The sequence below is a fragment of the Somniosus microcephalus genome, chromosome 3 (assembly GCF_052327205.1).
Source record: "Somniosus microcephalus isolate GS21.2 chromosome 3, FLI_Smic_1.0, whole genome shotgun sequence".
Classification (NCBI taxonomy): domain Eukaryota; kingdom Metazoa; phylum Chordata; class Chondrichthyes; order Squaliformes; family Somniosidae; genus Somniosus; species Somniosus microcephalus.
This window is the reverse complement of record NC_140989.1, coordinates 33,022,586-33,036,290: the sequence shown is the minus strand read 5'-3', so window position 1 is coordinate 33,036,290 and position 13,705 is coordinate 33,022,586. Positions and strand designations below refer to the sequence as shown.

The window sequence follows — 13,705 nt, the reverse complement described above, 5'->3', positions numbered from 1 at the left end:
GATAACACAAAGTTTCCTGTAGTTGACTCAGAGACTAGGGTCCTGAATTTAAATAAAGGAAACTACGATGGTATGAGGTGCAAGTTGGGTAGGATTGATTGGGGCATGTCACTCAGAGTTGACGGTGGATAGGCAATGGCAAACATTCAAAGATCGCATGGACGAACTACAGAATTTGTTCATCCCTGTTTGGCATAAAAATAAAACAAAAAAGGCGACTCAACCGTGGCTAACAAGGGAAATTAGGGATAGTATAAGATCCAAAGAGAGGACATATAAATTGGCCAGAAAAAGCAGTAAACTTGAGGATTGGGAGCAGTTTAGGACTCATCAAAGGAGGACAAAGGGATTAATTAAGAGGGAGAAAAGAGAGTATGAGAGTAAGCTTGCAGGGAACATAAAAACTGACTGTAAAAGCTTTTATAGATATGTGAAGAGAAAAAGATTGGTGAAGTCAAGCGTAGGTCCCTTGCAGTCAGAATCAGGGGAATTTATAATGGGGATCAAAGAAATGGCATAGCAATTAAATACATACTTTGGTTCTGTCTTCACAAAGGACGACACAAATAACCTCCCAGAGATGTCAGGGGACATAGTGTCTAATGAGAGGGAGGAACTGAAAGAAATCAGTATTTGTAGGGAAATGGTGTTAGGAAAATTGATGGGATTGAGGGCCGATAAATCCCCAGGGCCTGATAATCTCCATCCTAGGGTACTTAAGGAAGTGGCCCTAGAAATAGTAGATACATTGCTGGTCATCTTCCAAAATTCAATAGACTCTGGAACAGTACCCATGGATTAGCGGGTAGCTAATGTTAACCCACTATTCAAAAAAGGTGGTGGAGAGAAAACGAGGCACTATAGACCGGTAAGCCTGACATTGGTAGTGGGGAAAATGCTAGAGTCCATTATAAAAGATGTAATAGCACAGCACTTGGAAAACAGTGACAGGATCGGACAAAGTCAACATGGATTTATAAAAGGTAAATCGTGCTCGACTAATCTACTGGAATTTTGAGAGGATGTAACTGGTAAAATAGATAAGGGAGAACCAATGGATGTGGTGTATTTGGACTTTCAGAAGGCTTTCGATAAGGTCCCGCATAAGAGATTAGCGTGTAAAGTTAAGGCACATGGGATTGGGGGCAAGGTAGTGACTTGGATAGAGAACTGGTTGGCAGGCAGCAAGCAAAGAGTTGGAATAAACAGGTCTTTTTCCGACTGGCAGGCAGTGACTAGTGGGGTTCCGCAGGGATCGGTCCTAGGACCCCAGCTATTCACAATATATATTAATGATCTAGACGAGGGAACTAGATGTAATATCTCCATGTTTGCAGACGACACAAAGCTGGGTGGGCGTGTATGCTGTGAGGAGGATGCAGAGAAACTCCAGTATGATTTGGACAGGTTGGGTGATTGGGCAGAAGCATGGCAGATGCAGTATAAACGTGGATAAATGCGAGGTTACCCACTTTGGTGTCAAAAACAGGAAGGCAGATTATTATCTGAATGGCAATAGATTAGAAGGGGAAGTGCAACGAGACCTGGGTGTCCTTGTGCACCAGTCGCTGAAGGTAAGCATGCAGGTGCAGCAGGCGGTTAAGAAGGCAAATGGTATGTTGGCCTTCGTAGCGAGAGGGTTCGAGTACAGGAACATGGATGTCTTGCTGCAGTTGTACAGGGCCTTGGTGAGACCACACCTTGAGTATTGTGTGCAGTTTTGGTCGCCTTATCTGAGGAAGGATGTTCTTGCCATGGAGGGAGTGCAGCGAAGATTCACCAGGCTGATACCTGGGATGGCAGGAATGACGTATGAGGAGAGATTGGGTCGATTCGGCTTATACTCGCTGGAGTTTAGAAGAATGAGAGGGGATCTCATTGAAACTTATAAAACTCTAACAGGACTAGACAGAGGAAGGATGTTCCTGATGGCCGGGGAGTCCAGAACCAGGGGTCACAGTCCAAGGATAAGGGGTAAGCTACTTAGGACAGAGATGAGGAGGAATTTCTTCACCCAGAGAGTGGTGAACCTGTGGAATTCTCTACCACAGAAGGCAGTAGAGGCCAATTCATTAAATATATTCAAGGAGTTAGATATATTTCTTAAGGCTAAATGGATCAAGGGATATGGAGAGAAGGCAGGGACAGGGTAGTGAATTTGGAAGATCAGCCATGATCTCATTGAATGGCGGAACAGGCTCGAGGGGCCGAATGGCCTACTCCTGCTCCTATGTTTCTATATGCATTCTGGAATTTTGCTCGTTTTACCTTTTGGCGGGCGGGGGGGGGGGGGGGGGCGGGAGGGAGGAAGAAAATTTGCAGAATTTTTGATTAAATGGGGTAGGTATAGCACAATAGATTGGGATATACACATTTTGTTTTGTTACTCCATGCTTTGTGATATCAACCATAATTTTTTTTTTATATAAGGCATCAATATTGAAACTGAGTGAAAAATAGTTGAAACTTCCTTTAGTGAAGCAGTACCTCTAACCTTTTCCATCTCCTCTCCCCAAAAAAGTGACTCTTTTGGTAGCTGCTTTCTGGTACCTCATAATTGGCCAATTTTCATATTTGAACCTTGATATGGAACTTGATTATGAATATGATTATTTTATCATGATGTCCATCTTTCCAGCAGAGGTTGCTAGATAGTGACTAGGAGCAGTGACCAGTTATTTTTTCTCATCCCTAGGGTGGGGATAGAGTCTAATTGTACTACCTCTAGTGTCTCAGCTGACATCAGCTAACCAGGAGTCCAACCAATACATACTAGTTTTAACAGATATTTCAAAACTTCTCAATAGAAGTATAATATAAAAGTAAGCCTTTTGCACAATCTTCTGTTTTTAACTCTGTGTGTGTACCTGTTTATGTGCGTGCATGCACACGTGCATTAAAAAAAATTCTTTTAAAGTATCTGATTTGTTGCCATACTTTTAGGGATCATTTTCATTGAGAAATGTGCTCTAAAGTGTGTAGTCTCAATATATCATCAATGTTCCGTTTAAGCTGTGCAGCTCTCAGCAGCCCCCACACAGCCGGCAGACCGGATTTTAAATAGGAATAATCGCACATGCGCGGTATTTTGAATGGGCCATGCAGCCCTTTAAAGAGGCCACGCACCCAAAAAAAAATGACGGGGAACATTGATCATCACACCATGCTCCTCTTTCCAATTAGTAATCAACTAACAGCAATGTTATTTAATGAGAGAGAGAGAGAGAGAGAAAGATCACTGATCTCGAGCTCTCTCTGCCCCTTATGCTCAGCTGCTGTATGGCCTTCCAACTAATGGCCTAACTTAAGACGATGATCTCCTGAGTGACCTATGTGAGTCAAAGTACAAAACATATAAAAACTACGTCAGCAAACAAATAAGTAATATTGAACTTGGGATAAATAACTCAACATCACTTTTTAAAAACTTCCTTTTCAAGCAACGGCTTTAATTGAAATTGCAATATTGAAGTTCCGTCATCTTTAAATACAATGCAGTAACTTCACGAGTACCCTTTTCTGATGAAATGTAATTTCCTGCATAATATTCTTAAAGAAAAGCTCAATTTTCTTCACATCTTGGACAAATCAATGATAGGAGCCACTGTTAACAACCATGTCTTATGTTCGAGTTGTCACTGTCCTTATTTTAGTTGGGAAAAGTTGTCAGTTCCTGGATAAAGTAAGGATGAGGTATCACATAAAATTATTTTATTTTGATTGGCTGAGAAAAGTGGGAAATTAAAAAGAAACTGATCTAGACCAGTTCTCCTGTTTAAATTGCTTTTTTCTAGCTGATTAGCACGGTTTTAAAATTATACCATTCTCTCTGCTGTAGAATAGTGTAGAGGCATGGCCATGCCATGCTCAGAACATAGTTACAGCAAGTTTTTATTTAAAGGATGCAAGTAGAGTGGGGTTATTGAAATAATATTCCTTTGTAATTATTAGCAATCCTAAAGTAGATGATGTTGGGGGAGAAAAGGAAGAAAATAAACCATGTAACATTTATCTATATTTCACGATTGTACCTGATCGTATCATTCATAGGAAAGCTATTAGGATTGTCCATTCCATGTATACAGCACATTAGATGCAAACCAGTCCATGTATACATCACATTGTTTTTAAACAATGCTAAAATCTGAATTTTTGTCTGCAGTCACTCTTTGCTACAGAGAACTAAATGCATTTCTTGCAGACAGCAGCAAGAAGGGATTTTCAAACATCAGTGTCATTGGTTAAACTGTTACAGTTCAGGGTTAGTGCATGTTTGTAACTGATCAGAATTTAAAAATCACACGTTGCGTGAAAGTTTAACAGTAAAATAAAACAACAACATTGTTTTATATTTTGCCGTACATTTGTATATCTTCCATAGTGTTGCTCACAGCAGGTCAGAGAATAGTTATTTTTAAGTTATTTCTACCCTAAACTTGAGGTCATCCAGAACTCAGGCGCCCATGTCCTAACTCACATCATCCTTGTGCTCGCTGAACTACATTGGCTCCTGTTAAGTAACGCCTCGATTTTAAAGTTCTCATCCTTGTTTTCAAATCCCTCCATGGCCTCATCCCTCCTAATCTCTAATCTCCTCCAGTCCGACAACCCAAATCCTCCCCCCCACGAGATATCTGCACTCCTCTAATTCTGCCCTCGAGCATCCCTGATTTTAATCGCTCAACCATTGGTGGTCGTGCCTTCAGTTGCCTGGGCCCTAAGCTCTGGAATTCCCTCCCTAAACCTCTCCGCCTCTCTACCTCTCTTTCCTTCTTTAAGATGCTCCTTAAAACCTACCTCTGACCAATTTTTTGGCCACCTGCCCTAATTTCTCCTTATGTGGCTCGTATCAAATTTTTGTCTTGTAACACCCCGTGAAATGCCTTGGGATGTTTTACTACATTAAAGATGCTATATAAATACAAGTTGTTGTTGTAAGTCTAAGTGGAAGTGGATGTGTTGTGGCATTAGTTGTGATATAGGAGTACTCTTAACGGGAGCCGGTCATTTTATTCGTTCCTGGGATGTGGGCTTTGCTGGTAAGGCCAGCATTTATTGCCCATCCCTAATTGCCCTTGAGAAGGTGGTAGTGAGCCACCTTCTTGCACCACTACAGTCTGTGTGGTGAAGGGTTCCCACAGTGCCGTTAGGGAGAGAGTTCCAGGATTTTGTATCAGCGGGGATGATGGAACTTGGATTGTTTCCAAGTCAGGATGGTGAGAGACTTGGAAGGGAACTTGCAGGTGATGGTTCTCCCATGCACCTGCTGCCCTTGTCCTTCTAGGTGGTGGAGGTCAGAGTTTGGGAGGTGCTGTTGAAGAAGCCTTGGCGAGTTGCTGCAGTGCATCTTGTAGATGGTACACACTGCAGCCACGGTGCGCCGGTGGTGGAGGGAGTGAACGTTTAAGGTGGTGGATGGGGTACCAATCAAGCGGGCTGCTTTGTCCTGGATGGTGTCGAGCTTCTTCAGTGTTGTTGGAGCTGCACTTATCCAGGCACGTGGAGAGCATTCCATCACACTCCTGACTTGTGCCTTGTAAATGGTGGAAAGGCTTGGAGGAGTCAGGAGGTGAGACACTTGCCACAGAATACCCGGTCTCTGACCTGCTCTTGTTGGCACACTATTTATGTGGCTGGTCCAGTTAAGTTTCTGGTCAATGGTGACCCCCCAGGATGTTGGCATTGGGGGATTCGGCAATGGTAATGCCATTGAATGTCAAGGGGTGGTGATTAGGCTCTCGCTTGTTGGAGATTATTTGATGTTTAAGCTTTTCAGAGGGCTGTTGAAGTAATTAAGTGGGCTAGTGAAGTGAGCATTGATAAGGAAACATTTTAGGACTTGAGTATAGCAGTGAAAGGGGAAGGAAGAATAGTTGGTAGTTGAAGGGGTGGAGGAAGTAATTGTGAGGAGTTACCTTGTGCAGATTTTGAGTGTGTGGTTGGAGAAAAATAAGACAGTAGGGAACAGAAATTGAGAGAGAGACAGGGAAGAGGAATTCCAAAAGAAAAGGAGAGTGGGGAACAAAAAACTTAGGATGGTGGGGAACAGGTGTTGAAAAAAAACAGCAGGGAGAAAACATAAAACAAACTGCAATGAAGATACTGAATGTAGGAAAAAGAAAAACACAATGGAAGCACATGGAAAGCACCACACAACAGGGCTATTAAAAGAGCAGGAAATTAAAAAAATACACAGTACAACAACAATATTGGAATCAAAGAATTGGGACAACACAAAGCAGGCAACAGGCCTTGGGGGGGGGGGGGGGGGGGGGGGGGAGTTCAAGCCTCCAAAAAAGATAATCGGAGACAAAAAAAACCAAAGCAGTGACTTAGTAAAGTTGGGAAAATGTACCTATAGAGAGCTGTTGCTGGAGTTGGGCATACTGATTGCAAGGCGCCGAGAGGATCAAAGCTGGTTGATCACATTATCCACTCAGCCAATCATAATGAATAGATGCCACCAGAGCACCAACTTATAGACTAAGCTAGCAGAACTAAATCACAGATCAGTCTAAATGAAAAGCGTGACAGAAAAATAGAATGAAAACAGCACAGCATGATTCTCAAGTACTAAGTGAGATGGAAGTTTTAATATATTATAGATAGAGAACAGCGATCTAAAATAACCTGATATTCTGTGAGGTCCTACAGCACTCACCTAGATGGTGACATCAAAAGCAGAAATTATAGAAAAAAAATACTGGGTATCTAGCAGGTCACGGCCAACTTGTTCTTGCAATTTATATTATCTCAATCCTCTAATTGGATTACTGCCTTGTAATCTGTTGCAACCCATCCAATAACCTCCAAGAATATTTTCAAGTACAATAGAAGAAACTAATCTAATATAAAAAAGAAAGTGCAGACTATCTGAACTTTAGCAAAAAGTATTTTACAGAATAATGATTTATGATTAAAATTGATAGTAAACCCATTTGCCAAAAAATAAAATTTCTCAGCCCTTGGAAAGTAAAAAGTCACTTACTGAACCTAAAATATTTTCAAACTGGGAGGCCAGCCCAGCTGTTATTTTTCAGTAGTTAGCTACGTCACATATAATGTTCCCCATCATAGCCTCTCCATTCTCCTCCCCTTTCACAAAGATCACTGTCCATACTACAGGAAACTTTGATATCCGGCACTGACGGGACCGAGCTGGTGCCGTAACATCAAAAGTGCCGGACATACCAGAGTTAATGTTTAAACATACGAAACTGAGAAGCTCCGTGTGAATCAACAAACCCTGCTGCTTAGCAACAGCTTCAAAATAGTCGGCTGCAGCTGCAAGCATCTCTAGCTGAAGCTGTTGCTATAGCTACAGAACTTGCAGTGCTTGACTGGGGAAAAAAAAAGCAACGAGAACTAAAAAAACATATAGAAAACGGCTCCTGATTTTTGCCGTTAGATCGAGTATTCCGGACATATAACCTCTGGATAAACCAAAGTTTCCTGTATCTCTTTCAACCTTACAGTGAAGTGCTCATAGACATCTTTCTGCATGTGGTGAGCGCTATATAAATGCAAGTTGTTTTTGTAAAATTATTGCAAGACATAAAAGTTATTTATTTTATAAGCAGCAGTAATTGCTCTTACCACTCTGCGTTTGGGATGACTAAGGGAGGTGTCCATTTCATCCTCCCCTGTAATATCTAGATTGGGACTGGAGCTGCAGTTCATTCGATCTTCCTCTTGCCTTTGAAGTCTATCTGCTACTGTTTGGATAGCTTCTGTCCATTCTTCCCTGAATATATAAAACAAAAAAAGGTCTTTGGTATTAATGCAAACTCATACTCAGTGGTCGATCTGTAGAAGCTCTAAACTATAATCATGGAGACTTGTGCACTCTCTCATGGCTTTTGTTGCTTGAGGCTACTGATCTGAATAGAAACCAAAAATAATAGGCCGAGTGGTGAGTTGCTACTCAGGCGTAAATCTATTTTCCACAAAGTCTAATTGCTACTAGAATCCTTGCGAGGTCAGTTTTTCCCAACACTGTACGGCTTACCTTAAATCTAAATAAAACTGTGTAAACAGATTTTACATTCAGATATTCTACCAATTATTAATGAAGTGATTAACTAATTATGCAGATACAATTTTTTTTTTTTTTTTTTTTTTTAAACTGGTTTAACGCAAGTAGAAAAAGAGAAAAATGTAACTTTTGAAGGGCTTCACTTTTATTATGGCTGCCAATTAATCGCAGTTAATTTATGTGATTAATGCATTAATTTATTTTGTGATTCATTTTTATTGAAAAAACATGTTAATCGGAGATGTTATGCAGTGATCACCTCCGAGTCATCTGCAGCCTTCAGTACAACATGCATTTCTTCATAATTCTGCGCACTCACGGCCATTATGGCCTTCTGCGCATGTGAGCATTTGCTAGAGTGACAGAGCATGATTCATCGCGATTAATTGTTTTAATTGTGTGGCAGCCCTAATATATATGTAATATATATCTTCTATGTAGCAGGCATGCTCCATTAAATCAGCTATGCGAACATTTACAATGGGAATTCCAATGTTAAAATGTCAACACCTACCTGTAACTATTACCTGTCATGCCACAAATTTTTTTTTCCTCTCAGTAATTGAAATTTCTCACAAAAGTAATGTCTTAAACAAAATTTAAAATATTGTATATTTCCACAGTAATATTGAATTGTATTTGGTGTCCTTAATATTTTCATTTGAAGGAATCAGCCTATCCCAAAAGCTTGGGCTTAGTCTTCATAATTTTGCTCAGAGCAGCGACTCTACGAATTGAATGCAGGTTATGTAGTATGAATAGTCCAATTTTCAAGGATGTGTCAGTATCATTTAGTCAGCTGAACTACTGGAATATTTTTCTTCAGCTTCTAGCAGTTGTTTTTGAAAATATTTGGAGAAAAACTGGAGGACACATTTTTTAAAAGTGTTTTTTTTTTAAAAAAGAGGCTATCTACATGCGAGAAAGGAGGGGAATGAATGATGGACTGTATTTTTCTGTCCGTAAATTTCAGGAAACATTAAGCAGAAAGATAGAATTCTCCTAATTGCAGTTCATTTTTCAAAAAAAATTTAGAACTTTGGAGCAGATATCACCCATGTTTAGCTCACAGAAAATGTAAATATTTTAATTACTGACACCCGAGAGAAACAGACATGGAGGCAGACAGACACAGTACATTCTACAACCCAAAACAAATTGAATTTTGAAAGCAAAGCCTCTAAGGAAAACTGATGAGTTAAGATGGGAGAGGAAAAGGGAAACATGTTGAAGGTGAGGAATTGTCTGGCTTCTCGTCACCCACTAATAGTCAGTGCTGCATGTCATGTTAGTCTTCCTTTCCATCTCCTCCCCCACTTACACTTGCACTTCCCCTGACCATTATTTCTTCTACTCCTTCACCTTATCATTACGCATTTCACTTCCCAACTCCTCCTCATTCTCATCACTACCCCTACTCTGCCGCTTTGAACTATGCACTCAAACCACTGTATCCTCCCCTCTCCCTTGTTCCATTGCCACATTTCACCCTTAATCCTTCATCCACACTTCTTCACTCCAATCGCTCGCTCAAGTGTCAGCGGAGAGGCCCGAGGCCCCCTCACCTTCAACCAGTTTCCCTCTTCTGCCCCCCCTCTCCTATTCTCCTTTCTTTCCCTCAAAGAGGTTTTGTTTGCTTTCAAAATTCAACTTTTTAAAAAAACAGAAATCAATTTGAATGAGGGGAAACTGTCTATATCTTTCTGTCTCATAACTGACAGAAATTAAAATCTCTGTCACACAGGTGTACACGATTAGCATTGATCCTTTTGGTCAACAAAACATTGTTCAGGTAATCAGTTGGCTTCAAAACTCATCCTTTTTTTGAAACTTAAGTAAATACTCTCTCCATTGCTTTCTTTCAGACCCGTGTCTGTGTCTCATTCCCCCACCCCCCATAGTTTAATACATGCCTTTAAGTTTATAGAACATAAAAGTTACAACAACAACATGACACCGAGCCACATAAGGAGATATTAGGGCAGGTGACCAAAAGCTTGGTCAAAGGAGCATCTTAAAGAAAGAAAGAGAGGGAGAGAGACAGAGAGGTTTAGGGAGGGAATTACAGAGCTTAGGGCCTTGGCAGCTGAAGGCATGGCCACCAATGGTGGAGCGATTAAAATCAGGGATGCTCAAGATGCCAGAATTAGAGGAGTGCAGATATCTCAGAGTTGTGGGGCTGGAGGAGATTACAAGATAGGGAGGGGCAAGGCCATGGAGGGATTTGAAAACGAGGATGAAAATTTTAAAATCGAGGCGTTGCTTAACCAGGCGTCAATGTAGGTCAGTGAGCACAGGGATGATGGGCGAACTGGACACGGGCAGCAGAGTTTTGGATGACCTCAAATTTATGGAGGGTAGAACGTGGGAGGCCAGCCAAGAGTGCACTCGAATAGTCAAGTCTAGAGGTAATAAAGGCATGGATGAGGGTTTCAGCAGATGATGAGCTGAAATAGGGGCAGAGTGGGCAATGTTCCAGAGGTGGAAATAGGTGGTCTTGGGTGATGGCTCGCAAGCTCATCTCGGGGTCAAGTATTACACCAACATTGCGAACAGTCTGGCTCAGCTTTAGACAGTTGCCAGGGAGAGGGATCAGTCGGCAGCTAGAGAATGGAGTTTGTGGCAGGGATCGAAGACAATGGCTTCAGTCTTCCCAATATTTAGTTGAAGGAATTTTCTGCTCATCCAATACAACAGGTGTGCAATGACAATAGTTATTTTTTTTCTTACACACTCGGCCTCTCTGTACTTTATTTTTAAAAACTCAATATAAATTCTCAGTAAAGCTTTTGAAATTTGTCCTTTTATTTTTCAAAATTACTTGAAGAAAAGCTTCTAGCAAAAAGAGCTAGGAGGTAACGAAAAATATTGGATTGGTACTGCTGATGGCATGGTACTGGGAATTAGGGGTGCTGAATATCTTCAGACCCCACAATCAAAATACAGCTGACAGAGTCACAGCTCTCAGTTATTGGCCCGGAATTTGTGGTCGGGATGATGGCGAACTGGCAGCGTTCGTTGTTATTCCACCTTTGAAACTGACCGCAACTACGGGATTTGTCGCATGTGCAGGCAGAATTCCTGAAGTTGCAGCCTGTCACTGACAGCTCCGAAACTGGCTGCGCTGTTTTTGAAGTTTGTCCATCTTTATTTCAGGTTTGCCTCCCCCCACCCCCCCCCCCCCCCCCCCCGCCCCCCCCACCCACCCCCGCCCCCCCCCACCCACCACCCAGTGAGAACCCCAATCTATCTTTTGGTCTCTCTAACCATTTTAAAATGTTAGAATTTTAAGGGCTTATTCACTTCCTTGTTTGTGGTCTGTGAGAATTCCGCCTTTTCATTGGCTGCTCAGACAGCCTGTTGACATCACAGCAGTTCAAACAAGGTGATCCTCATTAAGTTCCATTGAATTGAAGGTAAGAAAACCCGAAGTTCTCGACACAGGGATTGTGAGACCCTTGTGCAGAGCGTAGTTTGGAGCCAGCAGCAAACGCCTTCACTTCGCGGCTGAGTGCAAATTCCAGGCCAAAATATCAAGTCCAAGCTCAGGGATTTGGGAGAAGCTGAGGACTTCAAACAAAAGCTTTAATTAAGGCATTAAAAGACACAAAAGACAATTCAAAAGGATAACTTTAATCATGTTAGTGAATTTTTTATTTTGTTCAAACTCTTATTTTGGATATTAGAAATTTCAGTTACGGGGAAAAAAATGGAAGGTGAAGACATTTTTCAGAAAGCATTTTGAACAATTTATGGGAACCCAGAGGTCAGATGGGGCAATCTCAGCGTTAATACACTCTTAACTATAAAACAGCTGCTGTTATGTCTCATACAGTGAGGACACCTTTAACATTGCAAATACCCATTACCATGGCATCACCTACAGGAATAACGTGTACATTATATATTTAAAATGCGTTTTCAATGAAAACCACGCCCAACGTACCAAATTTAATATATAACTAGTCGATCTCCTGTGGTGTTGTACATACGGCCTAGTACAGTATCTAGGTCAAGCGGGTTAGAAAGTGCGGGAGAGGGATCAAAGGATGGGAAGGTGGGAGAGAGAGTACAGAAGGAAGAGAGGGCAGAGGAGGAGAAGGCGAGATTGCGAAAGGAAGAGGAGAACAGAAAGGGAATAGGGTAGAAGGAGGGAGCCAAAGATAGTGAGCTTATTGAGTTTAAGCAGACTTTGCTAAGTGGCAGAAAAAGTCTTTTAAGTGCATTTATTGAATTTTAGTGAGTAAATAAGTGAATTATTTGAAGTAAGTTTAATTTTTTTTTTTTTTTTTTAAATAAGAGTAAATTAAGCTGTTGGGGCGTTGAAACCGGAAGTAGAATCCGGGTATAAAAAGGGGCGGGCTTAGTGCGGTAGCGCTGAGTGCGGTCACATGGAGTGTATGTAGAGTTTGGTAAGTGGCAGAGTTCGGGCAAGTGGAAGGTGAGGGGGTGCTTGTTGCTCTGTTTTGCTTCCCTCTCAGGCTAATCCAACACTGCGGACGTGGAGCAGTGAGACAATTCAACCGGATAGGTCCCCCAGACAGCTTCCACGAGGGAGGTTGGTGATCAACTGGTTGGTAGGTTCTCTTCCTTCTCTTCTATACCTTTAAGTTGGTAAGTCTTATTAAATAGTGGTGTAATATTATCATCTATATCGGGGCAGAGGGTCTTCATAATTAATAATAAGACATTTAATTAATTACACAGACATGGGTGAACAGGTGATGTGTCACTGTTGCGAAATGTGGGAGCTGGTGGACCCCATTGAGGCTCACGGTGATTACATTTGCAATAAGTGTTTGCTGCTAGAGGAACTCAAGCTCCATGTTAAAGAGCTTGAGACCGAGCTTCAGACACTGCGACACATCAGGGAGGGGGAGAAGTTCCTGGACTCTATGTTCCAGGAGGTGGTCACACCTATGAAATTAATTACTGCAGATGTAGTCCATGGTCAGGGACAGGACGGTGTGACTACGAGTGAGGAAAGTACAGGGATCCAGGATGTAGTGTTGAAGGAGCCGCAGCCCTTGCTCTTATCAAGCAGGATTGAGGTTCTTACTCCCTGTGAGGGCAGGAGCGGGGACTGCAGGGAGGATGAGCAACCTGGCCACAGCACCGTGGTGCAGGGGGCCATTCAAGTGGAGGGAGTAAAAAGAAATGTTGTAGTGGTAGGGGATAGTATCATTAGGGGGATAGATAGGGTTCTCTGCAGTCAAGAGCGGGAGTCCCGAAGGCTCTGTTGCCTGCCCGGTGCCAGGGTTAAGGACATCTCTTCTGGGCTGGAAAGAAACTTGCAGTAGGAGGGGGAGAATCCAGTTGTCGTGGTCCATGTTAGTACAAACGACGTAGATAGGACAAGGAAGAAGGTTCTGTTAAAGGAGTATGAGCAGCTAGGGGTCAAATTAAAAAACAGAACCTCAAGGGTAATAATCTCTGGGTTATTACTTGAGCCACGAGCGAATTTGGCTAGGATAAATAAAATTAAAGAGTTAAATGCGTGGCTCAAAGACTGGTGTGGGAGAAATGGGTTTTGCTTCTTGGGACACTGGCACCAGTACTGGGACAGGAGGGAGCTGTTCCGTTGGGACGGAATCCACTTGGCCAGTGCTGGGACTAGAGTCCTGGCGAATCATATAACTAGGGCTGTAGAGAGGGCTTTAAACTAATTAG

At 42.0% G+C, this 13,705-nt stretch overlaps 1 protein-coding gene across 10 annotated transcripts in view; it reads right to left on the bottom strand.

Moving 5' to 3' along the window:
- The window catches only part of akt3a (AKT serine/threonine kinase 3a), a 378,634-nt gene that overhangs the window by 158,365 nt on the left and 206,564 nt on the right, over nucleotides 1-13,705 (bottom strand). For all 10 annotated transcript variants that reach the window (XM_085979837.1, XM_085979815.1, XM_085979816.1 and 7 more), the window contains one exon: nucleotides 7,597-7,744. In XM_085979837.1, coding sequence (XP_085835963.1) covers nucleotides 7,597-7,744 — 148 coding nt within the window. The remainder of the gene's footprint in view (nucleotides 1-7,596; nucleotides 7,745-13,705) is intronic.